We start from the raw sequence: 27,757 nt of genomic DNA, 5'->3' as shown, positions 1-27,757 counted from the left end.
CACTTATTAATCCGACCGCCTGTTATACTGATCGTCGCGACATCTCGTGTCAAAGTGTTAAACTAAAATTTTTGATTAAAGCGGACCTCACAATTACATAGTTATTAAAGCCGATACCGGTTGCAAGGCAGTATTTGAGCAGGCCTATTAGGTAAAGGTGTATGCCCGAGCCGAAAGTTCAAAGCAACTTTTAATTGGCTTGTTTGTTTATTAGCATGTCACTAACGATAACTCTCCGTACGTTTGTTAGAAAACCATGGACGATCAGGAAGGAATAGATACCAGGAGGGGACTGGCGACACGTTGAATCTTTTGATTGGGTGTCAGAAAATCCCATCACAGTTTCGTTACAGCAGCATCCATTGGCTAAACGTCAAGCCACTAAAACTACCGTCCCATTTGGTCAATTCATGAAGACTAATGAACAGGGTCGGGCGGAGGTCCTGATTATAGGGATTTTGAAGTTGGTGAATCAGCTCAGACCAAACTTTGTCTACTCAAGATAGAGTAAAGATCGGTTGACCTCACTGCCTGACATATTTAGTTTGAGCTTGGGTAAAAAGATGGCCCTTGCTTCCCATCGTGTAACCTGGGCAAACGAAACGTATTCCGTACCCAAGCAATTATTCTGCGTCGTTGGTTTTCAGGCAGCGCTAACGCTCGCGCACGCCTCCCGCACCTCATGCGCAGCAGTTCCGTCACACCACGTGCAGTTTCCCGCCTCAGTTGCTTCTAAAACAAATCTCAGTATTTCTCAGACGGGCAGGTGGTACCCCGGCGATGATTTATATTTGTAGTCTGAAGGATAGCTAATGACTCGTGTAGGATTACTGTGTGTGATACTGTAGCCTAGCTGGTAAACTGCCTTCAACCATTCTCTTGAGGTAAGGTAAGTTTACTATCATAGAGCTTCTTTAGCATATTTCGCCACTTAGGTGCTGGACAATGCCCTGGACTATCAAATTGTCATCTGCAACCGGCGACCTGTGTGATTGCCAAAACCTTTGAGATTTAGGTTGCTCGTCCCGGCTGGTGACTGCTGTAGAGTTTTCCGAAACTCATTGTGTTTCTTATCATACCAATCCAGATTTTATTGACCTGAATCGTTAGGTTGAGCGAAAGCAAGTCTTCACAGATCAATAATCAGTACTGCTTCACATGATAAGGTCAAAGGCGCGACTCTGGTGGTCTTCCCTCGGATGCATGGCCTTGAAGCAACGGTTACCTGGACTTTTTTGGGGGTAAGATTATCGTCTTGATAACCGGCCAGGTCATTCCGGCTCCAAGGCGAGTCATGGCAGAGATTTTCGTACCATCTTGACCATCAAGTTTTTTATCCACTCCGACGACCCGGACTCCGTACTCCATTATGAGGGGAGACCTCTGATGGTTCAGAATGCTTTCGCACTGGCAATACCGCATGCACTCTTCTCTCACAAAACTAGTAACTACTTCTAGTCATTTCATCATGTTGTTCTGAACATTACCAGATCAAAAGAACCGCCATTTGACTAATGACAGTTAGGTATTCGTTCGGTGGATGATGTCAAATAAATCAAAACTATGGAATTATTACTTGATTTGACCTCGATAGTCTTTGGTAAGCAGACTGTTTGCGTCCTCCAGTAAGATAAGTGTTGTGTGCCATGTGTATGTTATCAAGAAATTAAATGTCGGTGGCTTTGATGTCGTTTGATAATTCCGAATCGAATTTTTTATGCTAAACATTGTCGTGTCTAAGTATTTCTGGCATTGAAGTATGCATGCTCGCCTTTTTAGGATAAAGGAGTCGCCGGGGGGGGGGGGGGGCAAAGGTGTGTAACCAGTATCATTGAGAGGCATCGGATTCGCATGGTCGGCTAAGTAGACACCTTTATAGCAGAGCCACACTTAGAAAGCAACAACAGTCCAATGCATACCCTTGAAATATAGCCTGGTACGAGACGATAAAACTCAAGATTTCCGGCCTGAAAATCTCAAATTTCTGATATCTGACGCTCATTGGCCAATATCAGTTTGTAACTTTCCCAAGAACATGAAAAACAAGAGGAGGCTCCGGGGAGAAAGCTCTGATAATGGAATGAATCCAGTTTCCATGACAAAGGATATGCATGACCTTGTACCTTGGAATGATTTTACAAACTGAGTGATGCAGCCTGCGGCGGAATCTAGGCCCTGATTGATATTCGGGTCAATGCCCCAAAGAATCTTGTCAATTGATCCTCCCAGGCCTGTAGCTATATCTTTGGTCACTTGGAGCAAAGCAACTTTGTGTAGTATTCCGTCATCAGTCTGCAAATCGGCCAAAATCTGCATGAAAAACAAGTTAGTTTTGTGACCCTTGGGAGGGGAGGGAGCATTTGCTGCACCTACCCTCTATCGCCCCGACCCTGTCGCAGCAATACTAGACCACTAAAATTCTATGCCATCAGTCTGGATATTGACAATCAACATCGACAAATTTCAAGGATTTGATGGTGCACCTGCTTTGATAGCCACTTCACCTTTGAGGCTAGCTCTGGCAGTTTACATCCCCGGTGTTCTCCATTAGTGGTGAAACACTGATCCTGACATGCTAGATCATGTGATTCCGAGGTCAAGGTCACGTGATAGATACAGGCACCTGACGTTTGCCAAGGTTACATCCCACTTTACCGAGTTACCTCGGAGAAGTATTTACGGGAACTTTGGGATAAAGTAAATTCAGTCAGTGATCACCTTTGCCAGGTGGAAGCCACTAACTCTTGTCCAGTCACACAATTAGACACTCAAAGATGCACAGATAAATGCACATTAAATTACCAAATGGTTGAATTTGCTCATTCAATTACTCAGCGGTGGAATTTTCACATTAAATTACTAAATAGTAGAAGTTACACATTGATTATTACTAAATGGGTGGAATCGACCTTGAAATGTTGACATTACACGTTCAGCTCATTGAGGTCTAACTTCACTATTGTGAGCCATGGTGCGATAAAATAAAGGTAAAGTGTAAAATTAATCTTGATGATATTGGTAAGGTCAGAAAATGTTTAAGGCCAGAGATTGATCAATCGCTTTCGCTTCACATCCTCGGGAATGTTAAGAAGGAGAAGACAGGCTTTGACCGGCCGACACTGAAACTTGGAATAGACTGACCTTTAATTTCTTCCATTTCTCATACTAAGATGGTGAATGTTATCTTGATAACATTGGTTAGGTTACCATCCGGGGGTGGAAAGGTTAAGGCTACTGCTTGATCGCTTTCGGTTCACAGCGTAAGGAATGCTGAGAAGCAAACCGTACGGTGATTCAAGCCGATCCGAGAGGGCCAACTCTCCGATTACTGATTAGGTTAGCATTTGATTTCGCACGCTGCCAAAGAGAAGGTGAACCATATCTTGACGATATTGGTAAGGTTACATGATACTAGAATTAGATGGCGATTGTTACTGACGCAATTTTTTACCAGGTAGGCCTAGGCCGTTGAGAACAGCAATCTTTAGGCGCATTCCCCGACACTATAGTGCTGACGACTGATATAACCAGGTGGTACGAACAAGCTAATTGATGTTATCCAAGCAGGCTAATTCGGCTAAACAGTGGGAAGCAAGTAAAGGGTCCCTTCCTTTATTCATATCTTAGGCCTTAGCTCCAAGCCTAATAGTGTTTTTTTAAGAAATGCTAAAATAACCTTAGGAAAATAATGAGGTGGGTTGAAGGTCTGAAGGTAATGAAAAAAAGAGGTGTGTGTGTTGTCATTCACCAGTCTGCAGATGAGCTTTCCTTGTGTAACTTATCCCACGTCTAACAAAAGCAGAACCCTGTTTTTTGTCGTTGCCAGGTAAGCCTTTCAACAAAAGTACTACATACCCCTGTAGAATTTTGACATATGCGAAAAAAGAAATAAGTGATGAGAAGATCAGCTTTGATGTTCGGCTGAGGCCTAGGCCTATGGATGATAACTGTAAGCAGTTCAACCTCAGAGATGAAGTAGGGGTTTACAATCTTACGACCAGCATACGAAGCATCGCATCCAAAGAACATTCAAAGTCTCGTAATTAACGCTTTTTAAAACTTCCTCTCGACCTCAGTGTGATATCATGAAAGTCAATCTGGGTCTAAAACGTGAAGATCACTCCTGAACAAACACGATCAACGAGCCGTCATGTTTCGCCGGCAAAACACTCAGTGAACTTCTTACAACCAAAGAATTTAGTACCCTGCCACTAATGATAGCATGGCTTTGTTGCCTGCTGGTTCTTTACAGTCTGTTGATGCTTTGAACGTCTTTAAGTACTTTGTTCTCTGAAGCAGGTCTATCTTACCTCGATTCCACCAACTCCCCTCTGGGTTTCTCCTACACACGACGCGATACCGGTGTAGAAGTTTAAAATGTCCTAGGATAAAATGTCCGGGAACAAAGGATTCTATTATGCGCTTCAATCTCTGAGCTATTGACTGTCAGGGTCTCTATAGAACCATATTGCAGAATACAATAGGGCCGGACACTTTTCCAGGGGGGCACTTTTTACTTTTACACCGGCACCGAATTTCATTTGCCATTGTCTGGCTTGAGGGATATTTCAAGACCATTGCTGGGCGGAATGTTACAATTATCGAAAGATGCTTGTATGTAGGTTAATTAATCAAATTTGAGTTATTTGTTCCGTTATCATCAACTCAGTAGGTCGTGACCTGATGGATTGGTCATGGCATGATATACCAGAAACTGATCGTGCATGTGTAACAGTATTTTAGGTATATGTACTTCACGAAGTCATTGTGTTGAAGCTATCTTCAGTCCTGTTACCCTGCGAGAACGCAATGTATAGTGTGCACTGACTTACACTGGCAGACAGGATATGCTTGAATATGTCTGCTTTGGAGAATCCAACAACCTGTCGTATGCTGTAGTTGTTAATAACTTTCTTCAAAATGTCCCGCGGGAGCTTTGTTGAAAATGCTGCACCAAATGAACTTAACTAGAGTAACAGAAGCCAAGCTCTGTAACCACCTTACCGGTATTAGGCACAGATCTTAGCATCACTATTCATCACCATATGGAGATGCGGCCCATAAAACATGGTGTATTTTTTTCACTACTACCAAGGTCAAAATGCTACCCCTGCCGGAGCAGACTGTAATGGTGTGGTAATTTGTAGTTATTCTTTCCCATTTGCCTTTCGTTTGCCTCTTTTTGACTCGCTGATACGCTATTTTCGCCTAACATAGACTGAGTATTTTGAACCTCATTCGTGACTTAAACGCTTACTGAATACGTTTGCTGATTGAAGAGGTCACAGTCCATTTGGCGAGGTCGTGGCGAGTCCACCTAACATAATTGGCTGTTGGGCAAATGAAACGATCCAGAAGTATTAAGGTAGCAGGAAGGGTTGGGCGTTTGTGGTTTCTGAGTCTGAGGGGGTTGGTGTCTGTTGACTGTGCTTTAAGAGAGACTAGGCATGGCGCCAGTCTCTCTTAAAGCACAGTCAACAGGCATTTGGTCTCAGTATTTGGGTTTTGATTGCCATGACTGTACCCCTGTAAAAGTCAGAGGAGGAGAAGTTTGGAATGATGAAAGCATTAAAGAAGAAGAAATGTTATTATTGAGGAAAGCAAAATTTATTATGAGACTAGAAGGCAGTGTCCTGACTTGATTATTTTGAAAATGGCGGTCTGAACACATTAAAAGGTGGAACATGGCATTTTATCGACTTTGAAGTGTTCCGCAGTTAAAGGGAGACTATAGGCAGCAGCTAGGTAGGCAAAATAAAGTCATACAAATTTGCCAATAGGGGTCAGTCATATCTCTAGGCATGGCGCCAGTCTCTCTTAAAGCACAGTCAACAGGCATTTGGTCTTAGTATTTGGGTAAGTACAGAATCAAGGCAGCTCAGAGAGCAATGATTGAACGATGCTGTGGACAAGTCCAAGGATACTGCATCAGTCACGACCAACTTCTCATCAGAAAGCGTCACCACCAGCATATTCAATGTTTAGTTCCAACCTGTACCAGTCCAATGCACGCCTGTCATGGTCAGCAGTGGTCAGCTTAGCGCGATATGGAACATTCTTCCGAAACTCAAGCGAGGGAAGTCTGCTCATTAGCCTATCTCGCGCACTGCTCCTTCTTGTCAAACATCGTAGTGAAATCGTGGTACAGTGGGGCGTCCTCGAGGATTGCAGCTGGTCGGACAGACGTGAGGTGGAATGTGGGCGGCTGCACTTCTTCGTTGATGTGCGATGGCAGATAGCACAGTTGTTGCGTTGCATGACAGCTGAAAGTGAATGTGATATCATAGAACTGAGGCGTTTGCAATGAGACTATAGGTGAAGTAGAAGCAAGGAGTGAAATGGGCCATCTTCCAGTGACTAATATACAGAGTAAGGGCACTGGGTGTTGTTAGATTTAGCATTGAATGTATTCCTCGTACAAGCGTGAATAGTGTGGACATACAGTGAGAGGTGAGAGACCCCTTCTTGTAACTTTATCTTGGATATTATATTAGTATTGAACTTCTAGCCATGGAATATGAAGAAATTGAAGTTGTAGGCATGGAATATGAAAAGTTATTCAACGGTGAAAGACATTATTCCATGAGGCTTTGCCGTGATCGCAAAGGACGCGACGTGATTGGTTCACATGCTAATGAGGTATGATAATGATAATTACCTCTATAATGCTACTTGGATAGCGACTGTGTCGTTGACTGGAACAGTGGTCAATGTCAATGTGTGCCTGTAATGTCAATGAAGTATGATGAGGTGATGATGATAGTGCAATTATTAAATATTGGCAAGAGATCATACTGCAACATAGGTCTTGTTTTTGACAGATGACTGTGCGACATTCCCATTGGGTCTTGTTAGAGTCAGCGCTGCATGTATTCCTTGTACAAGCTTGAATAGTTGTGACGGACTTTGAGGGGTGAGAGACCCCTATCGGCTACTTCGTCTAACTTTATCTTGCCTACCTAGCTATGCGGGATTATACGGTTCATGTGAACTTGTTGACATCCACATGATCTAGTGCTGTTATTGGTCATGGACATGGTACATGGTAGGCCTAATCATCATGGCTATATGTTTCAGGAAAAGCTCGGAGTAAAATGAACTGCCGATGAATAATGATGTTGTTCATGTTTACCATGTTTACTAGTACATAGCCATAGGGTATGCACTGGCCAGTGCACTTTCTGCACGTCATCATGGTCATGTACGTGATACCTTGCATATTTTGTTTTTTGAATGCGCATGCTTCTTGGGCAAAATCACTTGTACCAACACTAATGAATAATGTCTTCTTATCCCTATGACTCCATACACAGTGAGGACATTGTCCCATTCCCATCAAATGGTAACTTATTGTACCGTATTGGGGTGGAAGTTGGGGAGCAGATACCTACCGTTGCACGCCTGTCATAATCAGTAGTGATGAGCTTAGCGCGATATGGAACATTCTTCAGAAACTCAAGCGAGGGAAGTCTGCTCATTAGCATATCTCGCGCACTGCTCCTTCTTGTCAAACATCGTAGTGAAATCGTAATGGAAAACGTCTGGCTTTGCGCCAGACGTTGAGACTAATAAGTGAAGAACTAGTAGGTAAAGAACTTCTACTTGCGCGAGACTGCTCTGATAAAATTATCATTGCAGAGACTACGGTGACGTACACATATATTTTTTACAATCAAAAATGCCCTCAAAAGACGACATGGAATGATTATTTTATTGATATTTCCTACTAGATACCTTCCAATTATCACTTTATACAAATAGATCGGCGTTAGGTCGCATGCTTTTCTTTCCTGGTGACACTATAAAGCAAAATAGTTGCAACCCCGTAAATGCGCTATAAGTCCAATAATAAGTGACGGTGACCCGTTATAAATGTTTCGCCAGCTTCGCTTTTTTGCCGCTACGCGGCGCGTTGGGCCCTTGCGTCAAGATAAGCCAAGAAGCCGAGAGGAAAATGCCATTTGCCAGGCTAAATATTTACCAAGCTTCTAAACACAGGAGAAATAACATTTCATGGAGGCTTGATGGAATATCGCACAGAGAGAAACCAAATAAAAAGGCTTGGTAATATCACGGGGATGACGGGGCAGCCTCCCTATGCATACTATGAAAGTTGTTTCATTGGTGATGAGTAGTTTCATTCTCAGAAACGCCATCCGAAAGCTTGGAACCTACCATTGAGGTTTTCTTGCGGGACTCCATATAGGATCAGTCCTATTTCTGCAACGAACGGGGAAAGTTAATCGCATTTCCACCACAAATCTTATCAGTAGGAAACCAAAATCGCTATCCATGGTGGATTTCCCGCTGAAGAATTTAAAACCCCTGCACCAAGTGGGTGTTTGACACTTGGAGGGCTTTTGAATAGATCATGGGTTCTATATCATGAGTTTCTCGAAGGAATACGGTCATTGTACTCGCCGGCAAACCCCATGAGGCTATCCCTGTATCAGAAAATTAACCAGGGCAATATCGAAAGCGCCGATGTGGATATATATAGCCTTTCATCAGTGGCGAGGCCAAGGATATTTCTTGAAGAAGTACAACGATTTCACTATTCCAAATAGGTCAGATGGTTAATCTAGCAAAGCAGTCAGGGTGTGTTACCAGAATATAAATCAGTGTGGTCGATTACTCTGTAACAGGGCCAGATTTATGTGACGGAGAATTTTTACGAGATGTTGTTCAATTCATTACGGGGCTCCTAAAAGGTAAGACGTGGTGTATTTCAAAATTAGGCAGGTATAAATGAAGGGTAAACAAATGCATGTCTGATTTGGATAACATTCCTTGGCGGCATATATCACAGATAGCGCTTCCTTTTATCTCAACTTATCCGACTGCGTCTCTTTCGATTTTGTCCAAGTCAAGGAGATTAGATTAATTTCGCCTTTCTAACGACATTATCTCACAATGTCAAGATATACTGGTCATGTGATACCGCTCTAGTGGATCCTTAACATAAAGGGATCAAAATAAATCGTGATTTGATCGTATGGTTGTTTGTGAGTTAATGTGATCTATCTGATCTGTTTTTCCCAAATGAACATAATCATGACGAACAGCGGTGATCCGAACACAAACACCAGTTAATGAATCGTGGTGTGTCCGACCCACAGAAAACGGGCTAAGCCAAAAAAACTAACACATTTCTGGTCAATGTTTTCTCACTGAACTGGTTTTGTGGTCTTGCGACTATACTCTTTCAATTAAGCAAGATGGCTGCCAAAATCTAAAATGGCCACAAAACACTTTTGAAAACAGAGTTCTGAAGACTTCTCCTGACACTAACATTATTGCTTTGAGTTCTATTGGTACAGGAACTAGACTGTGGGTGAGGGGGGACTTTGATCTGAGCTTCACCGTATGGGATGGTGGAAATAGGTCCACCCACCCACCCCTATGGCCTTTGAGTTCCAGTGGCTATCGAAGAATGTTCCTTTACAATGTAGATCTGGTCAGTATAAATACATATGTGTACACGTACATCAGTCACATAAACTCTCAGATGTGTCCGACTGATGCTGACCCATGCACAACATTACTGCCGCCCATTTTATTAGCCGAAATACGGTTAGTCCAGCCGAATGGCATGATTAGGCTAGACCTGGGGGATGTATCGGTAGACACAGTCTCAATATAGACTATGTAATCCAACACAAATCGTGGGTAAGACAATATGGACAAAGACAGCGATTCAATCGGGTGTTGTTTGAAGACATCCTGAGCATCACATACAGAACTTCCAGCGGTATTGCCTCCGTGGCCTCCGCCCATCTTTACGCGCGTTGTCTGGAAGCTGAGCCATGTCTACATTGAGCCTCAAGATGGAGCATCAAGGCTTCCTAAAATGACGATTTTGACTACCTCATCAATCTCGACGTCTTTCAGCTGAAATATTGCCATATGCGTACAGCTCACCGTGATGATTTGAACTCTCAGCACATCCCCATCAGGTTGTTATAGTGCAACAGTAACGAGGTCTAATTGACATGGCACAAATTATCATTATGAGCAGCCAATTTAAGATACATACAATGTTTTTTTTCGTGTTTTGAAAATTCGCGTTTTTTCGAATTCAGGCCCATAGGCCAATATTGTCTTTAAACAAAGTCCGCTCGCACCTCGGCATAAATTCCCATTATTCTACTGTCTTGTCTAAGGGTTATGACCCCTAGAAAGGTCCTCTCATTGGGCTTCTTTCGTCAAAATCATCAAGGGCAAATAGACGTTGGTCATCATATTCATACCATGCGGTTCACTGCGCCCGGAGTGTACGTGTTTTACTGCATGCTGGAATACATACTGTTTTAACATAAGAACGGCAGCTTACAGATTCAGTGCCATTGACCGATATTGAAACAAATAACAATAAAGAACAATGAGGAGACTGGAGATATCATGACGATTTTAGTGGAAATCAGATAATCTGTTTATTAGTGTATCAAACGAATACTAGTACACTGATTTATAGAATGCAATTAAACAGAATGTCACTCTCCAGAGGAAGAACGTCATATCAGACTGCCTCTAAATGATGAAATGAATTGATACCCCGTAATGGTTTGACACAGGAGAATGCTGGTTTCAACTTGTCTGTTTTTTTAGCCCATGCGGGGCTCTCAGCTCTTAAGGCCTGTGGCAGCCACTGTAAAGGCTTCGGTCAAACCGACATCTAGTTGTCCAATTGACCAAACATCGTGATATTTTGTGTAGGATAAGCATCTTTCGAAGCCTGCTGGGATTTGCCAAAGTCATCTCAGAGTGTTTCTGACTTCAAATAATATGGTTATCTGAGGCGAGTTGAAGCAGTGTAACAAATTGCAATGACAGGTTTCAGCTACTGAATATTAATGAAAGGAATCGGCTTCGTAAAAGAGATGTACTATAGTCCTGTTGCTTGAAATGGTAGAACTTGCTCTTCCATAAATTAGACATGTTTGATAAGAAGCCGGATTAAATACCAGCTCAGCTGAACGATGCTAAGACGATGATCTCTGCGGTGGCAATTTCAAAATAGCTCTAGCTTCTCTTGTTTCAGGCGTCCTTGGGCTTTGAAAATGTCCTACGTCAGTTTTAGCGATTTTCCCCAAAGTAGGGTGGTCTTTCATATCCAACGAATACTTCACCAGGTTCTAAAGGCCTCGTCTTCTTTTAAGCGTTCGATGACTGCATCAAATATCTTAGGTCGGTGGATGTCACGAATCAGGCTGAAGCCTAAAGGTCAGTCTCGTGATACTGATTACAAGATCGTTCTTCGCTCGACTTCAGACAGAGAGCAGTCTTGGAGGGTGTGGTGTATGGTCTGTTCGTCTCGTCCACACTGTGATAAGTAGAGATGTCAAAGGTTTGGGGTCCCTAGTGGATCCCTCGGTCTCGGCGTGAACAAGCTCTGCTAGAGATTGGCGCAGTCAAGCTTTATCTAGAATCTACATCTCGGAACCTCAACACACAAGAACAATCATATCGATCCATGGTTATCCCTCTGGCCTTCGCCAAATAGTTTATGGCCCCATTAACCTACCATAGCTCGCCAATCGCCATAATGTGTTTTTTTATAGATTTGTGTCTTCGGCGTATGAAGTCTTGCTCACCGAAGAGAGGATTAGTAGACTGTATATTGCACGGATATGTACCAAGCGTTGTGTGCAAGACAACAGGATTTCTTGTCTTCGGAACGACTTCATTGGCATCTCAAAAACCATTTGGGATTCATTTTACCGAAAAACCTCCACTGGTGCATATTTGTGTTGACCGAAAATCCATTGAAGTTTTTCAAAAGCTCAAAAGCCTTAATTTCCAAGAGTGTGGAGTTTATGACGACACTTTTGGGGCCTATCACCATGTTTGTTTCTGATCGAGTACCACCGGGACACATGATTTCAATGTGCACGAACGAAGGATGCCTCTAGAGCTTTCCTGAGACACCATTCCTTTCTACTTAATTAATCCAGTAAATCTTTGCGATAGTTCGCAATGTAATTAAAGACGCTGCGGGGTGATATACTTTTTTATCAGGAAGAGAAAATTGATATTGGACATTTACTAAGGAAAATAGCGCAATAACGATGTTCGTCGCGAAGCTTGTTGTTCACAACAACTGATCTTAGGGTGGTGTCGACTGTATGCGATTGCGATCACGCATGCACCTGCTGGTTTAGGTCTATCAACCCCAATGAAAGCCGCTTCGTGGAGGTCGATCTTTTCAAGATTTGCTCGTATAACCCTTTGATAAGACAGTAGAACAATGGAATTGAGGCCGAGGTGCCAGCGGGCTTTGTTTTAAGACAGTAGACCTTATTGAGCTCGGCCTGAATTCTTTGAACTGCGAAGGGGCAAAATAATGCAATGGTTCCTTTCACGCCTTGCTCTGCTGCACCCAAACCGAACGATCAAAAGCTTGCGCTCAGTACGATTCGAGCTGTCACCGAATATTTTCTCATAATAAACTTTCCTTGCTTCTACCCAATGCTGGAAGCAAGCATATTTCATAGTTGACGTTTTCTGGCGACAGCTGAACATACAGTTGCATCTCATTGTTCACAATATCTTCGCTAATTCACAACTCAATAACACGTACGTTGAATTAATCTGCATGTTTTAATTAACTTTCATTTGTTCGATTGAAAGGTGACTGACAATGTGAATACTAAGTACGAATATGAAATATGTTACTTTAAACATTTATGTATGGAATTGTAGTTCGTTTTTGCTGCATTTTCAAAGGAGATCGACCCGCCCAATGCACATTTTCTTTTTTGCAGTTGTCGCGATGTCTCCTCTGTCCACCCTCTTTCTCATCCTTCCTCTCATCACTGTCGTATGGAGTAGCGGGGGAATGGTCAAGGACAACTGCACGGCCCTCCCGGCAATAATCGGTAAGCATGAACGACAACAACTTCTTGTGACCTCTTGCAGACTGATGCAAGGGCATTGCTGTCTATGCCTTTCTTATTACATGTACATCCTGAGTTTCAGGTCTTTTTCACTCCTTCGTCATTTGAAATAACGAGAGGCGAAGGGGATATTGAAAACCACTGGTCATACATGTCCAAGTCACACCAATTTGACCTCCTATAGTACCTATCCATAGTTTCCCTAGTGCTTCGAAAACTTTTTGTCAGGGAATCATTGTCTTAACTTCAGGTCTGTTACCAATGGAAGGCGAGGAGAGCCTATTCGCAGCCGACTCGTTCGACCCCCGCCTCTCAAACACCAACGTGACGACGGAAGTCTACAGTAAGATCTTTTCTCACTGGACCAGTGTCAAGAAAATCTTCATCCCATTGGACCAGCGACATGAGAAGAGAAAGTTGAGTCCTTCGGGTGAGTTGCTTTTATGCGAAATCCGTTGGTCCTTTTGTAGTGTAAGTGGAAACCGAAGTCCCAAGAAAAAGTTTACGATATCATGGTAACATCGGAAGTTGCGTCATTGCTACATCGACTTCGACGCTGCTACCCATGTAGGATCCGTTGTATCAAAGGTGTCAAGAGATACGGCGCCCGAGGTCCGCCGAGACTGACAAAATGAGCTGACATTTAAAGTGGGGCCGGTCAGCGCCGGTCTACCGCGCCCGTAACGTACCGCGACTCCTGCTCCAGGCTAACACCGTGGATTTCCTCTTTTGGTTCTGATCACCGATCTATGGCGCATAATGCTAAGTGCTATTAGCTCCGTGTTACATCACTGCTGGATAGAGTTCAATCTTCAAACTGAAAATTTAAACTCCTGAGCGTATTCTGATGAATGGCACCGCTTTTTAAGGACGCGCACAACTCCCAAAGCATATAGCCATGCCCTACTAATGCTCCCTGTTGCCGAGCCAGCGTCAATCCTGAAGTCCCCGAAAAAGTTTCAGTCGGGTCTTTCAGCCAACACAAATATGCACCCCAAGTCATTCAGGGGGAGAAAACCCCTCTTTTTCACGAGCGGCCTAGGACCTCGAGTGGGTGGATATACGTGGTGGCTAAAAAAACTATTTTCAAATGTTCAAAGTCCCTCATTTTTAAGAATGAAACTGCTGCTAGAGACTGAACCACTGGATTACCTTTCTTTTGTGCACAGCAAAGAATGGAACGCAGAGTAAGTAAGGATTTTGCTTTGGTAGAAGCACGCAGTAAATTTGAAATTCACGTCCCCGTTTAGTTATTCCGTAAACATGCACGTTTTATTATCTATTTTGTCAACGCATGCGAACACTTGATTTGTATGCATGTGGCGTAAAATAAAAAGGAAGCGTTTGGCTGGTGCGTTGACAAAATGGAAAATAACGCGTGTCCTTTAATCATGCTTGCGTTTAACTTGTGTTTAAGGATTGGTCTCTCACCAAACACTCTGAGGTTGGAGAAGAATGTAGGCCGAACGGGGACTCCGTGGTTGGAGCTCTTAAGAACGTAGGCCGAAACAGAGACTCCGTGCAGCCGAGAGGTTTTTGCCAAAATGCCAACTCCTTCCGAGCAATGTTTGGTGAGACAACCAATACCGACTATGGGGTGTTGATCTTGATTCTAAAACACTTTAAACTACTCATTTGAACTCCACGCATATTTCAAAACGATTCACGTTGAAAAAGCCAGTTTTAGCGTAATACTGACAAGTATACCACACTCTTGGTATGTTTCCCTGGTAAAACAATAGATAAAAAATGGCTGTGGAGTGGATAGGTAGGCTAGGCGGGGAGTCAGGTAACACTGCTTTGGAGGACAAAGCATCATAATTCATCTTTCCTCCGCATACTTGTATGCCAGGTGCACAGGAATCCGCTTTTTTGTACAGACGCTATCAAGATTATCACAACCTACCCCAGCTTGGTAACTTGTCTGTCACGTGAATACAATCAGCGCCAACCATGGGGCCTTATGGCATTGGGGTACTTGGTGACGACCTCCTTTACAATGCAAATACAGGGTGTAACAAGAAAGGATGGATACCGGATGGCCATACTTCCATCACTCAGAGACCAAAAGTACCAGTACCAGTGAATAGATTATCTTTCAAGATTTATATGTGAATGAATTATCGTGTTGGGTTTCAGCAACACATTTTATCGAACAGTTCATTCTGCAGGTTCACTGGTGTTTATATTAATTAGCTTGTAGCTTAACTTTATTCAATTTTAGTTTAGATGTTGTGAAGTGTAGTCTTTGTATTTTAACAGCTCGAAAATTATTCTAACTTGAAAGATAGTCACCTAATCCCTGGTTGCTCTAAGCCTAGTCACCTCGATAACTATCTTGCCGAGTGGCTCCGCCAGCCGGGTTAAGTTTTAGATGTTTGGAGGTTAGACACCACAAACACATGTATAGGACAGTCAAGGAGTTGATAAATATCGCTTCTTCTCAGTGATTTCGATGTACCCCCCCCCCCCACTGTTCGTTGGGAAATGTGTGCTTTGAAACAGCCATTTTTCAAAATAGTCAATACCATTGGCCTTTCATTTTGACAAACATTACCCATGGCATTTCTGGCAAATGTTCCGTTCCCTTTCCATTTTAACTTCAACCTATCTGACACGTCTTTTCAGTCTACAAGCAACTTGCCGGTGTCGACATCATCGTAGGCCCTTACTACCCTGTCATCGCGAGCTACGCAAAGATGATGAACATAGCATACATTCTGACCAAGCCCCCGAACCTTCACATCGAACGGAAAATGACGGAAGAATCCAATGACAACCGCGTGCTGTTTTCAATATGGCCGTCGTGGGAGACGTTCTACCGGGATTCAGTGGAAGCCATGTTGGATTCCCGGAAGGAGCGGTCGGAGTGGGGCATTAGGTCACTTGGGAGAGTCCTCATCATACGGGAGGGCCTCAGTGAGGATTCTTTAGAGAGTGAGTAAAATCGAACAGGCTTCTCCACACTGATATTCAGGGATGTCGATGTTTCCCCTGAAACAGCTTTATTTATTATTGGCATTATGTAGAAGACGTTGTGGACTCCAAGGTCGTTAAGATATATAATCTAGATGAGTCTAGGTTCGGTCATCAGTTAAGGTTGGCGATGAACTGTTCCAATGATCGCGCGAAAAACTTTTTTCATTAGCTGTGTTAGCTGCTTGAGTAAAAAGGTGAAAAGTCACATTAGCGGTAAGAAAAAGCCTCAAGGTAGCTGAAGTTCTTTTGAACTATTCGCATATTCAATTACAGCTTTGTTCTACATGTAATCGAGTATATCATTGAAAAGAGAAGAATAACGAAGATAGTTTCTAATCTATTATACTTGATGTAACTCTTCAAAACCTTTGTTTAAGAAGGATTAGCTCTTGAAGAGCTCAAAAATACACAGCAACTCCCGTCAAACTCAACTTGGAGCTTTACACAAACCACCTGACGTAGCTGTTAGCTTTTTGTAATGAAACATGAGTTCCTGCTGTGAAACCAGGCGGTGTTGGATCCTTCGAGTTAGCTGCTCCACAGCATCCGTGAACCCGTAATGTAACTAACAACTTGTTTACATTTGAGAAACATCGGTCCTGGAAGTGTACTAGTCTTTTCTGTGAAAGCAACACTTTGGGTTATAGTTTCAGTCAAGCAACTTACATCGCTGCTCCTTGGTCTCAATAAGATTTCTTAGACCAGATTTTCGTAAGTAAATTGCCGGCAAACGCACCTTCCATAAAAAACTGATAATGGCAACGCTGGTAATACCTGGCATAAATCAAGTTGATCACCTGAATAAAAACATGGTAACCATGGTGACGATTACGCCAATAACAAACAAATTAATCAGACGTCGGACGTACTGCGTTCTGGTTACTCTCAAGTTTCATAGGATCTCTTTGAGAGTATTACTATGCGCATGTACACAATATTCAAAAGCAGGGAAGGCGGTCAAGGTGCCGCGAGTCTGCCCTTACATCAATCACGTGACGGGCGAACATGAAGCCTCATGTAGTAATGTGTTATATGACAAGTTAAAAAAATTAGTTTACCTTTTTGAGACATCCTGTATTTCCGTTTTCAGTCGCCAACCTTCTCCAGACTCTCCTTTTGGAAACGGGGCGAACCACTCGGATAAAGATGGTCACCCTGACAAAGAAGGATGAGGAACACACCCTGAGCATTCTCAAAGACGTGGTGGTGCCCATTAGACCGCACATCATCGTGTATCTGTATGACAGGCAGGATGACCTGAACCTCTTGTTTGAGGTAAGATTCTCAATAAATTACAGTTGCAGACCTCATGAGTCCAGAGACTAATAAGTCCTCCCCTGGTCTCAGAGACGTAGAGGTGTGTGTGGATGTGGGGATGGGGCACTCGAGGGCTACTGCCTCCGAAACCGTTCCGACAAAGAGTTTTGAGACAAACAATGGTGTTCTGCTACCCGAAGTAGATGGCGGACTCCACATATCCTTCGCATAAGTCTTGCTATAAGTCAAGATGGCGTCAGTCAATGAAAACAGATCTTACCCAGCTTCATAAAACTAGTTCTTTGGCCTTGTGTCGTGTTGGGTTTGGGCCAGAACGCAAGATCGTTACTCAAGGTTTGGTATCATCTAAATGATAAGAGATCAGTGCAAACCTCCCACTTAACTAAGTTCCCTCGACATCTGAAGCAATCAAAACCTTCATTGAGATGCTGAGACACTGACTGGAATTGCCTATCCAAGGTACTGATTCGCTGCCAAAAGCTCGCACACATTTCTTAACGTCCGATATAAATTCTGGCCTCGTCTACCCCATTTGTTCCAAGCACGGCAAATCAATACAGGAGAACGTGCAGAGTTACGCTAATGCAGCCACCTGGGACACATCAGACCATTTCCTCCATACTACGATGGCAATGGCACTAGAACAGATGAGATTGGGTCAGTAGTTCTCTTAAATTACCCCTTGTAACGGGAAAACAACAAAGTCTTTCTTTAAAATGGTTCAACCTTTCCCAAAAGAGCTCGAAAGAAACCAGTAGTCTCTCCCAAATAGGACATAGTATTAGCTAACCTAATATCAAGTTATGGTTTTACGATCAATTTATGGTTTGACGCATAAATGAATGTGAACCAAAACGTCTTCAGTCACATAATTTGGATATAAATATTCATTGTTTCAGCTTTACAGGACAATTATCGTAGAACATCATATGGGATCCTACGTGACACAGGCTGAGTGGTTCTTCTGGGACATGGTAAGCAGATTATCATATTCACTGGCCGCATGTCATTTTACAATGATTCTGAAAACTATCTTGGTCTTGTACCTCCAGAGGTGAGGCAGCCAAACTGTTCACAACCTCTGCACGTCCAGTCCCCACCTCAAAAGAAAAAACGGCAGAATAGGTCCGAATCTCAAAGGAGAACATTTTTAGTCTGGAAAGACACTGATTCGTATTCCAAGGTATCGGAAAAATCTTCATCTAGCCCTTATATTTTGAGTTCTTTTCGGGGTGAGGGGACCCCCTTAAGACATTCATCGAAGTCCATGCGTAAGACCAAGTACGGCATGAGTGCAGACCGACCTACATGTACACCCCTACGAGATCAGTCTTAAGTATATACCATGCACATCTATAATCTCAACTCGTCTTCATTCCAGACTTCGCCATACAGCGGCCTAATGAGAAAACTCCTCACCGGGGACGGCTACCAAATGGCTCGAAAGTTCAAGCTGCGAAGCGTCGGTCTCGAACCATGCGTCCCCTTTGATCACATCCATTGCGACTCGATCCTGAAGGAATCGACAGAAATCGCAGGTTTCACCGAGGCCATTGAGTTCTCTATGGTGATGATGTGTAAATACGAAATCTTCTCAGGGTACAGCGCCAAGGATATCTTTCTGTCCATTTTAAGATTGACAGACCTAGAGGACGCTACGGTAAGAGTCCTTTCACAAGTGATAGGTTTTTATGCACGATATCCTTTTCTTTTCGTCAACACATCCTTACTTATCCTGCTTTCCTTACATTTCAGATCTACGATTATTGCTACACGCACTTCTCTGCGGGACTATCATTCCAAAATGGCTTCCGGATATTTCCAGGTATTCACGTCGGCACACTCCGTCCAAAGAAGGTTTCTGGTACAGGTCTAAAGACTCATACATATCTCTTCTGTACCTCAAAGCTAGTAAGTTGAACTGCAACAGTTCCCATCGGTAAAGGTCTTCTCTGTACGGGGTGTTTTATGAGGGGGGGAAACGTCATCGAGATTATACTTGTACGATTCAAAGATCGCTGTGCTGCCCACGAACGAAGTCATTTGCTGTATAACTCTACATATAAGTGCCGTGAATAAGCATTTAGTCACTGTCAATATGAGTGAGTTACTTTATCATGAGACCAAGAATTCCAAGTGTACTCCTGCTGTGTTAGATAACCTGTCCAACTTCCTTCTCTTATTTTCGCTACTATATTTCTTCCAGGAGCTCCACTGGACTAAATACTTCGATAAAGAGACGAGAAATATCACCCACAAGATCATCAGTATCAAGAGGAAGCCGACCCTCTCCACAAAAAGGCCCGCTGATGCGCCGGTGTCAGTGGTGGTGGTCAGGGTAAGGTAATAGGTCACTCTCTTCGTGGTTTGACGTCAGTGGGAACTTGCGCAAGTATCAACGCCTGAGGTTGGGGTTACAGTGACGCCTTGTCACTTGTAACGTGTCACCTCAAAAACGGACAAGTCATGTCATTCACTCACTGGATCTAGACCCCCAAATACTAACTATATATGCGTATACTACTTTAGGCCTCCTGATTGGCGTAGAATTTCTTAGAGGAGCACGCCGAGGAGGCAGAATATGACGCTTCTGCCCCTAAATATTCCGATACCACTTTGCATCAAAAGATGTTGGGATATAAGTTATTGAAGACTTTGTGACACCCCTGTGAAATGAAAATGCTATTTTTTTATTTCAGGAAGAACCGTTTGGATTTCAAAACAAGTACGGAGGTGGTTGGTCGGGACTTACTGTAGATATAGTCAAGAAGGCCTTTGAGATCATGACCAAGAAGCGAGGTGTGTTGATAAAGTACCACATGTATGCCACGAAGAAGAACGAGTATGGTTCCCTGAATAAAGAGAACAAGACGTGGACTGGAGCCATGGGCGAGCTCCAGTCAGGGGTAGGTAGATACCATCGGGGCGCAATTGTGTAACGCAGTCGAAGGCTTGGCATGCTTTACCCATTGAAGGCCCAATTGTTTATAACAGTCACACTCTTGGCATTTTTAGACATGCTTTACCCATTTGGGGGCCCATTGTTTAACACAGTTAAAGGCCTGGCGGATTTCATCCTGCATTTTGTTCAGAAATCACAATTAAGAAATCTTCAAAACCACCAACTAGAGAGAAGGCAGTAGATTTCTCCTTGTCATCGTTGTCATATTTCTGCATTGCACATTTGAAACTCCAACTTTGCTTATTCAAATCTGCAAATATATATTTCGTTTGTTTCTGGGTTTTTTTTTGCAGAGAGCAGACGTAGCAATAGGAATGATCTCGAAAACGAAGGAGAGAAAGCACTACTTCGCCTTCACGCCAGCGTTTGAATACGTGGGTATAACGTACATGGCGTTGAAGGAGGAACACCCGGGCAGCATGTTTGGTTTCTTGAAGCCATTCGATTCTAACCTCTGGTGGGGCATGTTTGTGGTGTTTATCCTCTCAGCTGTATTCATCCGCATCCTGGACTATTGGAATCCGTTCTACGATGCCGTGCCGGAGGAGAACCGGTTCGATATCAACGAAAGTATCTGGTACTCCTTTGGAGTTTCGAGTGGGGCCGGCGGTGGCGATTTCGCCCCCATGATGTACCCCACGCGTGTATTTACTGTATTTTACTGGTTCTTTGCGCTCATTATAACTGCAAGTTACACCGGTAACTTAGCCAGTTTCCTGACTGAAAAGTACGAAATTCTACCAACTTTAACTCTGTCCAAGTTGCCGTTCAAAAAGGACTACGAATTTGGCACCCTGAAGGGGTCCTTTATGGAATCGTATATCAGGTCTATGCCAGGGAATTATAAGGCATTGGCAGCAAATCTGAAGTACGTGGACAGTTATAAACATGGCGTGGAGAGAGTTGAAGATGGCAAGTTTGCCTTTGTCGGGAATAATTTGCTTTTGAAAAATTATGAAGGTAAGCAAATCATTGGTTACGGTTGCCCAGTATTCACTGGCTCAGTTTACTGACTCTGATTGGCTATTAACCATTATGACGTACAATACGCACAATCACCTGGTGGACGTACAGTAATGCGGAGCGGTTCAACAGTGCCTCGGGGAAAAGTTACGTAGCTCTTGTTATAGTTGCTGGAGTGAGATTCAGGGAATAACATAGCCGTTTGAGCCATTTTAGTATGCAATCATTGTTTCTTTTCAGCTAAAGATCCGTCCTGTTCCATAGCTGTTTCCCCCGAAGTGGAAGCCTACACCGAGTTAGCCTTCCCAATCAATAGAAAATGGCCGTTACGGCGAGATTTCGTCAATGCGGTCGTCCAGATGAGAGCTGATGGTTCCATAGCTGATATACTTAAAGCGTAAGAGCATTTTTAGATATTCTAGGACAGTGTTAAACCTAACACACATGGCAATGGCACTGGTTATAAAACAGACGAGACTGATATGTTTCTGACATGAGCTGATCCAAACTGCAAGTCCTGACTAACCAACATATCGTGGGTTTCGCACGGCTTGTCGCTTTAAATTTGTAACGACTTTGAAGCATTTGGACTGTCGTTGTTCGTTCATCAATATCTCTTTTTCCTTCCCAGCTGGCTTCGTTACGAAACCGAGTGCATCAACGAGGAAGCGGAAGAGGAAGAAGAACACACCAGCCTCGCTCTCAAAAACTTCTATGGCCTCTATATCGTGCTGGCCATATGCATTGCCATCTCCTTCGTTGTTCTCTTCATAAAATTGGGTTATTTGAAGTGCGTGGAAAGGAACCACGGGACGCCATCAGCCGACCCCGAGACCTTAAGGATGAATGATAAAGGTGCGAGCCAACCTATTTGACGTACGTGAAGGAGCTCTGCAATCTAATGCAAGGGGCATGTTTGATGCGACCATCTTGTTTTCGGTCAACATCCGGTTAGAATCGGCGGCTACCCATTTCCTACAGATCAATTACTTGGCACTGCTGCATCATCGTCGGCAGCTCGCTATCAAAATAGGGTGTTCCTTTTCTTGCCGATAAATTTAAACACTAATATATTGCTGTCACTTTTACAGAGGTTCCGCCAGACTCTGATGACAAAGAGACTGACGTATGAACGGGTGGAGTTGTGTCAAAAGGTAGATGACGGTGATGACATGACTTGCCTCCAACTTGGCGTAGTTCCAACGCTTCATACAGCCAATAATGCATCTTGACCCTCCATGTATTGACATTGCTCAGCTTCGAGACACCGTCGGAGGAAATAGCGCTGGAAGGTCATGCCATTAATGGTGCAAGTGACAGCTAGTGTCATGTGCATAAGACATCATTAGAAAACTATGTGACGTAGTTCAGGACGAAGTGCTCTTCAACTGATATGTTTGTATGAAATGGGGAGCGCTGCTGTTTGCGATGACGATTACCGCCATATGATTTCATGTGAAGTTCTTATCTCCAACAAGAAAAGCACACGACTAAAGAAAAGCACACGACTACAAGATGTTGTAATGATGTAAAATAAGTGTATTGCTCAAGATTCTCAGGACTACATTGAAAGGAGTTCTGCCGTAGTGCTACTTGGTGTGTCAATTGAAAAGTTGATGAAACTATCATTAGTTATGTACAAGAAAAACATCAACTAACGTTAATAAACAGAGTGTATTCCGATTTCAATAACACGCGTTGATAGTGCGTGTTCACGTACAACTAAAGTCGATGATTCGATTTTGTGATAGCATGTTAGTGTCAAATCATGGTGTTGGTGGCTCTGGGCCATGTTGTCGGTGCTCCTCTGAGAATAAGTGGCAAAACTGGATAAATTCTACCTTGATTCACCTTGACAAGGTTTGGCCTGTGTGTTTAGCTATTCCCATGTAACAATCCCATTGCTTTTTGCAATTGATTTTGTAAATACATGTACGATGTATACGTCCACATTTTAGTGTTTACAATTTATACCTCACATTTTGTACACAATATATTAGACAGTACACGTTTGTGAATTTCTTTAAGAAAATAAAGCAAAAATACAAGCGAACTATGTGACGATGTAATTCGCCTTCAACACAAAGTCTGTGCTTTGGACGGAGTCTTTCGTTTATAAGGCCGGGCCTCCAGGACTCCATTCAGTCCTTGGGCTACCATTCTCAATCCACAGAACACTGAACTAAAGTTATATTGCAGAAAGCCCAAACAGAAAACACATGTACACGTACATGTATATGTAAGTTGACGGATTTGGGAAGGAACTCCCAGAAGTCTCAATCATCCATAAAGTTGCCTCCTTTGAAGCGAATCTCTGCCTTAATGGAAATATCTCGGTCCTTTAGTCAGTCTTCGGACGATTTTTCTTCTTCCTTGGGCAGAATCTCGACCTGAGGTTATACCTCGCAAGCCTGCAGCCTCTATGAATAGTCCCAAGGTCCATCAAGACCATGATTATCACGAGGATAATCATGATGATCAAGGCAAGTGTTCCGACAGCCTTCGCCGATGGAGACTCTTTGGGTGGTGGGACATAAAACTTCCCCTTCAACTTCAATTTCCGCGGTATTTCTGGAAGTAGAAGGAGTAGGTGTTAATTGGTGGAAAGCAATGGTACGTTAGGCCTACTTAAAAAAAAAGGTAGGCGTAGCCAGGATTACCATCTTGACCCTCAATGTATTGACTTTGCTCTGGGTGGAGCCCACGGAGGCAACAACGCTGCCGCAGGTTCAGTACGAGGGGAGGTCGTTTGGTCCAAAATGTTTAAAAATTGTCAAAATCTTGATCGACTTACTGCTGCAGGGTGGCACTATTGGGACCCAGTGGGCTCCAGCCCCACACTCTGTCCTAACGCTGTCATCACCATCGGGGAATTCGAACTCATCACTGATACAAGAGTAGCGGAGGACTGTCCTGAAGGAAGTGTCGTGCGGACTGCCACTCATGAACACGATGGTCGTGTTCACTGGAACAGGCGGCTCTGGGCATTTGAGAGCTGAAATTCAAAAGGTTGAGATGGTATTCTGTTGTTTATTCAACACTTTCGAAATAATGGAGGGCCGCTGCCAGACGAACAGAAGAATGTAGTAGAAGGATGGCCGCTGCAAATGCCCCTGGAGGAAAAGATGAATGTTCTGAATGATACATGGACACGCTATTCGTGCTATAAAAAGGGACGGTTGGAGCTGGACATACCATGACTGAACATGATTGGGTGTGTACTGATGACTTGTTACATTGGCACCCGGGGTTGACCAACAGAAGGTAGCTATAATTACACCGGCCTTCAGCTCGAGACATGATGATTAGAAAAGGCGTATGCGGCAAATCAGAGGAGTTTTCCACCTCATTCTTCTCCACTGGTCGTGTAAGTGTAGTTCCGACCACCTCAGTTTTGAAGGAAAAGGCTGTTTTGTGACAGCTGCAACTGGTGTGGGGTGGCAATCATTTTGAAAATGAGATCGTACGATAATCTATCATTTGGATATACTAAATGGCAGCGTTTGAGCTCGTCAAACTGTCAGAGGGCAAGGGTAGCCTTGACAAGTATTTTTTGCATTTCTCCGTCTTAATATCCAGGCACAATGCAGGAAGATCCAACAAGCATAACCTCCTGTTGAAATTACTCACGGATGCAATCATGCAGCTTGCTAATATTCCATCTACCGATCTGAAAGTTGACGTAGTTCTCTCTGCAGGAGATCCATTTGCTGATAACCGTGTCAGGGAACATGAATCCGGTGATGCATGTCCAGACCACGTTGTCCAGGTAGCGGTTGTTGGCGGAGTTGAGGGTGGCGTTACCAACCCTCGGGAAGGGTTGGCATTCAACAGCTGAAACAGAAATACAAATAGTCGACTAGATCCAACTAATCCTACTAATTCAGGTATTCTGACGTCGAAGCCAGCGGTCTTCGGTGATGGAGGCATTTCGTCGGAGAGGCGACTTCAGGACGCTTCTCACCAAAAAGTAAAGAACTACATATACACTTTCGCCCTCGAAGATGCTCCGAGAAGACATGTTTGACACTTAAATTTCTCCCCACCAGTTGCAATATTTCGACCAGCAGTGTGTGCAGAAGAACTCACTCCATCAGCATTTTGCGATGAATCACAGAAGGTATTTCATATTTCTTCCCAACTGCAAAACATGCTTGTGGAACACGCGACCGTTCAAGTTTGGAGAGCAGTGGCGGAAACACGCTGGGATAACTCACGCTCGCAATCATCGGGTACATCGATCCATTCCATATCCGGGCTGCACCACCCCACCCCGGTACTGGTGTTGTCGTAGGCATAGTGGTAGCCATGTTCACATTCGTATTCGATCCAAGTCGGGTAGGTGCGATCACTCGAATTTCGCACAGCATGCTTGACTTCGGGTGGCTCCTTGCAGCTTCTTGCTGGAAGTAGTTAAAGTGACTTTGAATGCTGTCATTACCATGTTTCAAATAATGTCACAGTTCTCCAACAGACCTGTCTTTAGTGATCATCATCAACAAACTGGTGAGAATGACGAGAACTAGCGGTCAACAGTTCTTGTGTTGCGCTCCTTTTTATGCGAGACTATACACGTGAAGTATAGGGCATCAAATTGGAGTAAGGGGCGAGGTCATGTTCGAATGCGTAGGATGATGAAACACGCTAACGTATGCAACGTATAACTTACGTTCACAGGGTGCCAGTGACCCAACGCTCCAACGGCCGTAGGAATTGCACGAGTACCGCATCGAAGGCATCGCTGTGATGTTTGGCTTTCTCGCCCACCATTCCGAGAGGCTAGAATTAGCTGTTTATGAGCAGATGATGAAGAAACGAAAATTGTTTTAACTTGTTACGTCGGGAGAGAGTTCGAAATGGCAATGATACAGAAGATGCACTTTCCGTTCCGGTCATGTGGCAAGTGTTCTAGCATCCTGAGGGTCTCGGCTTTTTCACGCCCTTGTGAAAAATATCTAGCGGTGGAGTACCTCTGGTATGCACTGATATGATGAGGGCGGTGGGTTCGATGACCTTATAATAACCTCATCTGGCTGCGGGGTTATTTGACGTGCTGCAAGCCAAACCGTGACCGGCTGCAGACCGAACAGGGTGGAGTCCGAAGATTAAAGCCTTACGCGGCCTCTTTGACCAAAGAGGACTAAGTAAGTAAGGAAAAGCTCGAGTCATGGTAATGCATCGGACTAAGGCACCCTCCTACAACAGGTATTTGCATCATTCCTAAAATACCCTCGACAAGCGAAGTGCTAGTGTATTTTAGAAAAGATCAAAAAGCCTGATATGGGGGGATGGACATTGGACGTTTGGCGTGCAGACATTTCACCTATCCACAGCAAAGAGATGAGAGCAAGGCGTCCACGGAATCCACGGAAAAATAACATCATTTGTTTCACATTTCATTATTTACATTTAGGCGGCGGTTTCTTTGCCTGCCATTCCTTGTAACGCAGTGTGTAGTTGGGCAGCTCGTAACCTTGCGCACACTTGAAGTCAACGGTGAGTCCGATGTAGTTCTTCGGTGGATGAGGCTCAACGAACTGAGCTGTCGGCAGGGCAGGGCACCGCTTGGCTGTAATAAATATAGGGCTTGGCGAGAGATAGTGTCAAATGTGTGCAGTCATGATGAATTGAACAGCTGATGTTGATTAAACCAGAATTATTGATGTCTCATCAACGTCCCCTCGAGTTCCATGCTCGGTCTGGGAAACACTAGAGTCTTCTCTGCGTGTATCCGTTTGCCAGTCATAGCGGCCGATCCAGTTACATGCAGTCGCAAGGCCATAGGGAGAGTCTTTGGGGAGGGGCAGTAGACCCATTGCAGACTTAGATGTTCGTCCAAGATTTGCATGTGCAATTGGCACATCGTCAGGAAACTAACCTTCATGTTGACAAACGAAGCTCTTCTTCTCCGTGCAGGGTCTCATATCCCATTTCCATACCAATAGGACGAATCCATTGACAAATCTGTTCTTGACCAGACTGATGCAAGCCTCTTCCATCGCCCGCGGTTTGCTTAACATATCTTTGGGAAGCCAGTTGGAGTATTCGATAGGCTTTCCTTTATAGGTGAAGCTCTTGGAGCCATTCTGGACTGGAATATTAAGTTTTGACAACCCAGAGTACACATAAGGGTTTCTAACACACGTCTGCAGCAATCTCCTAGACATGGACAGAAGAGGCGACCACCATCTGTCGTCTTATTATATTAGACTTGCCAATGCAGACTAAAAGCCCACCTCAAGAGGATGCACATGACAGAGTCCGGAAGGTGCCGGTGCAACACATCTGATGAGACACCAGAGCATGTACTCCAGAAATGCCCACTCTGGGACACCAAGAGACTGGCCAGGAGGCCATACGGTGCACCAAGGGAAACTAAGCTCTGGGGATGAAGGGAACAAGAGCCAGGTTAATAAGAGACATAGGCCTGCATACCGTGTGAAGGGAATCGTAACCTCCAAACGCGAAATTCCAGGGTGAATGTTGGACTGTTATATTTACCTTCCAGTTTCCCACAAGTCCAATGATCACGGAAATCGTCTTTCAGGGCCTTGTCAATGAAGTCTTGATCGTCCTGGTTCTGTATTGACAAGAGATCGGAGTTGTCCTTGCGCTTGCAGACGTCTATAGCCTCTGCCTGGCTGACTCCTTCACTGAAGAACATATAGCACATCCCCGC

General features: G+C 43.8%; 2 protein-coding genes across 4 annotated transcripts; one reads left to right on the top strand and one right to left on the bottom strand.

Moving 5' to 3' along the window:
* The first annotated feature begins 673 nt into the window (after positions 1 to 673).
* LOC135494834 (uncharacterized) lies at positions 674 to 23,142 on the top strand. Of its 3 annotated transcripts, none has more exons than XM_064783123.1 (15): positions 674 to 884; positions 12,765 to 12,878; positions 13,147 to 13,326; positions 14,066 to 14,083; positions 15,525 to 15,833; positions 16,966 to 17,150; positions 18,053 to 18,127; positions 18,535 to 18,813; positions 18,909 to 19,064; positions 19,360 to 19,491; positions 19,853 to 20,059; positions 20,409 to 21,075; positions 21,319 to 21,475; positions 21,710 to 21,933; positions 22,170 to 23,142. In XM_064783123.1, the coding sequence occupies exons 2-15, from the start codon at positions 12,773 to 12,775 to the stop codon at positions 22,208 to 22,210; spliced, it is 2,736 nt and encodes a 911-aa protein (XP_064639193.1). In that variant the 5' UTR covers positions 674 to 884; positions 12,765 to 12,772; the 3' UTR covers positions 22,211 to 23,142. The 3 variants fall into 3 exon arrangements, with proteins under 3 accessions (XP_064639193.1, XP_064639192.1, XP_064639194.1); XM_064783122.1 differs by having other exon boundaries at positions 674 to 889; XM_064783124.1 differs by lacking the exon at positions 14,066 to 14,083 and having other exon boundaries at positions 674 to 889.
* Positions 23,126 to 27,100, bottom strand: LOC135494835 (sushi, von Willebrand factor type A, EGF and pentraxin domain-containing protein 1-like). Its single transcript, XM_064783125.1, has 6 exons — positions 26,486 to 27,100; positions 25,748 to 25,867; positions 25,296 to 25,481; positions 24,709 to 24,912; positions 23,873 to 24,073; positions 23,126 to 23,649 (listed from the first exon to the last, which is right to left on the bottom strand). The coding sequence occupies exons 2-6, from the start codon at positions 25,815 to 25,817 to the stop codon at positions 23,420 to 23,422; spliced, it is 891 nt and encodes a 296-aa protein (XP_064639195.1). The 5' UTR covers positions 25,818 to 25,867; positions 26,486 to 27,100; the 3' UTR covers positions 23,126 to 23,419.
* Positions 27,101 to 27,757: the final 657 nt, after the last annotated feature.

Source organism: Lineus longissimus, chromosome 10 (assembly GCF_910592395.1).
Source record: "Lineus longissimus chromosome 10, tnLinLong1.2, whole genome shotgun sequence".
NCBI lineage: Eukaryota > Metazoa > Nemertea > Pilidiophora > Heteronemertea > Lineidae > Lineus > Lineus longissimus.
The sequence above is the reverse complement of the archived record's forward strand: the minus strand, read 5'-3'. Positions and strand labels throughout refer to the sequence as shown.

What these genes read in the sequence shown, in the direction of transcription:
- LOC135494834 (XM_064783123.1), top strand. Translation starts at nt 12,773, where the DNA reads ATGTCTCCTCTGTCCACCCTCTTTCTCATCCTTCCTCTCATCACTGTC. An exon ending in CAGACCTAGAGGACGCTACG is followed by an intron (nt 18,814 to 18,908) that starts GTAAGAGTCCTT and finishes CTTACATTTCAG; the next exon opens with ATCTACGATTATTGCTACAC. An exon ending in CTTAAGGATGAATGATAAAG is followed by an intron (nt 21,934 to 22,169) that starts GTGCGAGCCAAC and finishes TCACTTTTACAG; the next exon opens with AGGTTCCGCCAGACTCTGAT.
- LOC135494835 (XM_064783125.1), bottom strand. Translation starts at nt 25,817, where the DNA reads ATGCCTTCGATGCGGTACTCGTGCAATTCCTACGGCCGTTGGAGCGTT. An exon ending in TGTACCCGATGATTGCGAGC is followed by an intron (nt 24,913 to 25,295) that starts GTGAGTTATCCC and finishes TTTCTGTTTCAG; the next exon opens with CTGTTGAATGCCAACCCTTC. An exon ending in CAAGCTGCATGATTGCATCC is followed by an intron (nt 24,074 to 24,708) that starts GTGAGTAATTTC and finishes TTTGAATTTCAG; the next exon opens with CTCTCAAATGCCCAGAGCCG.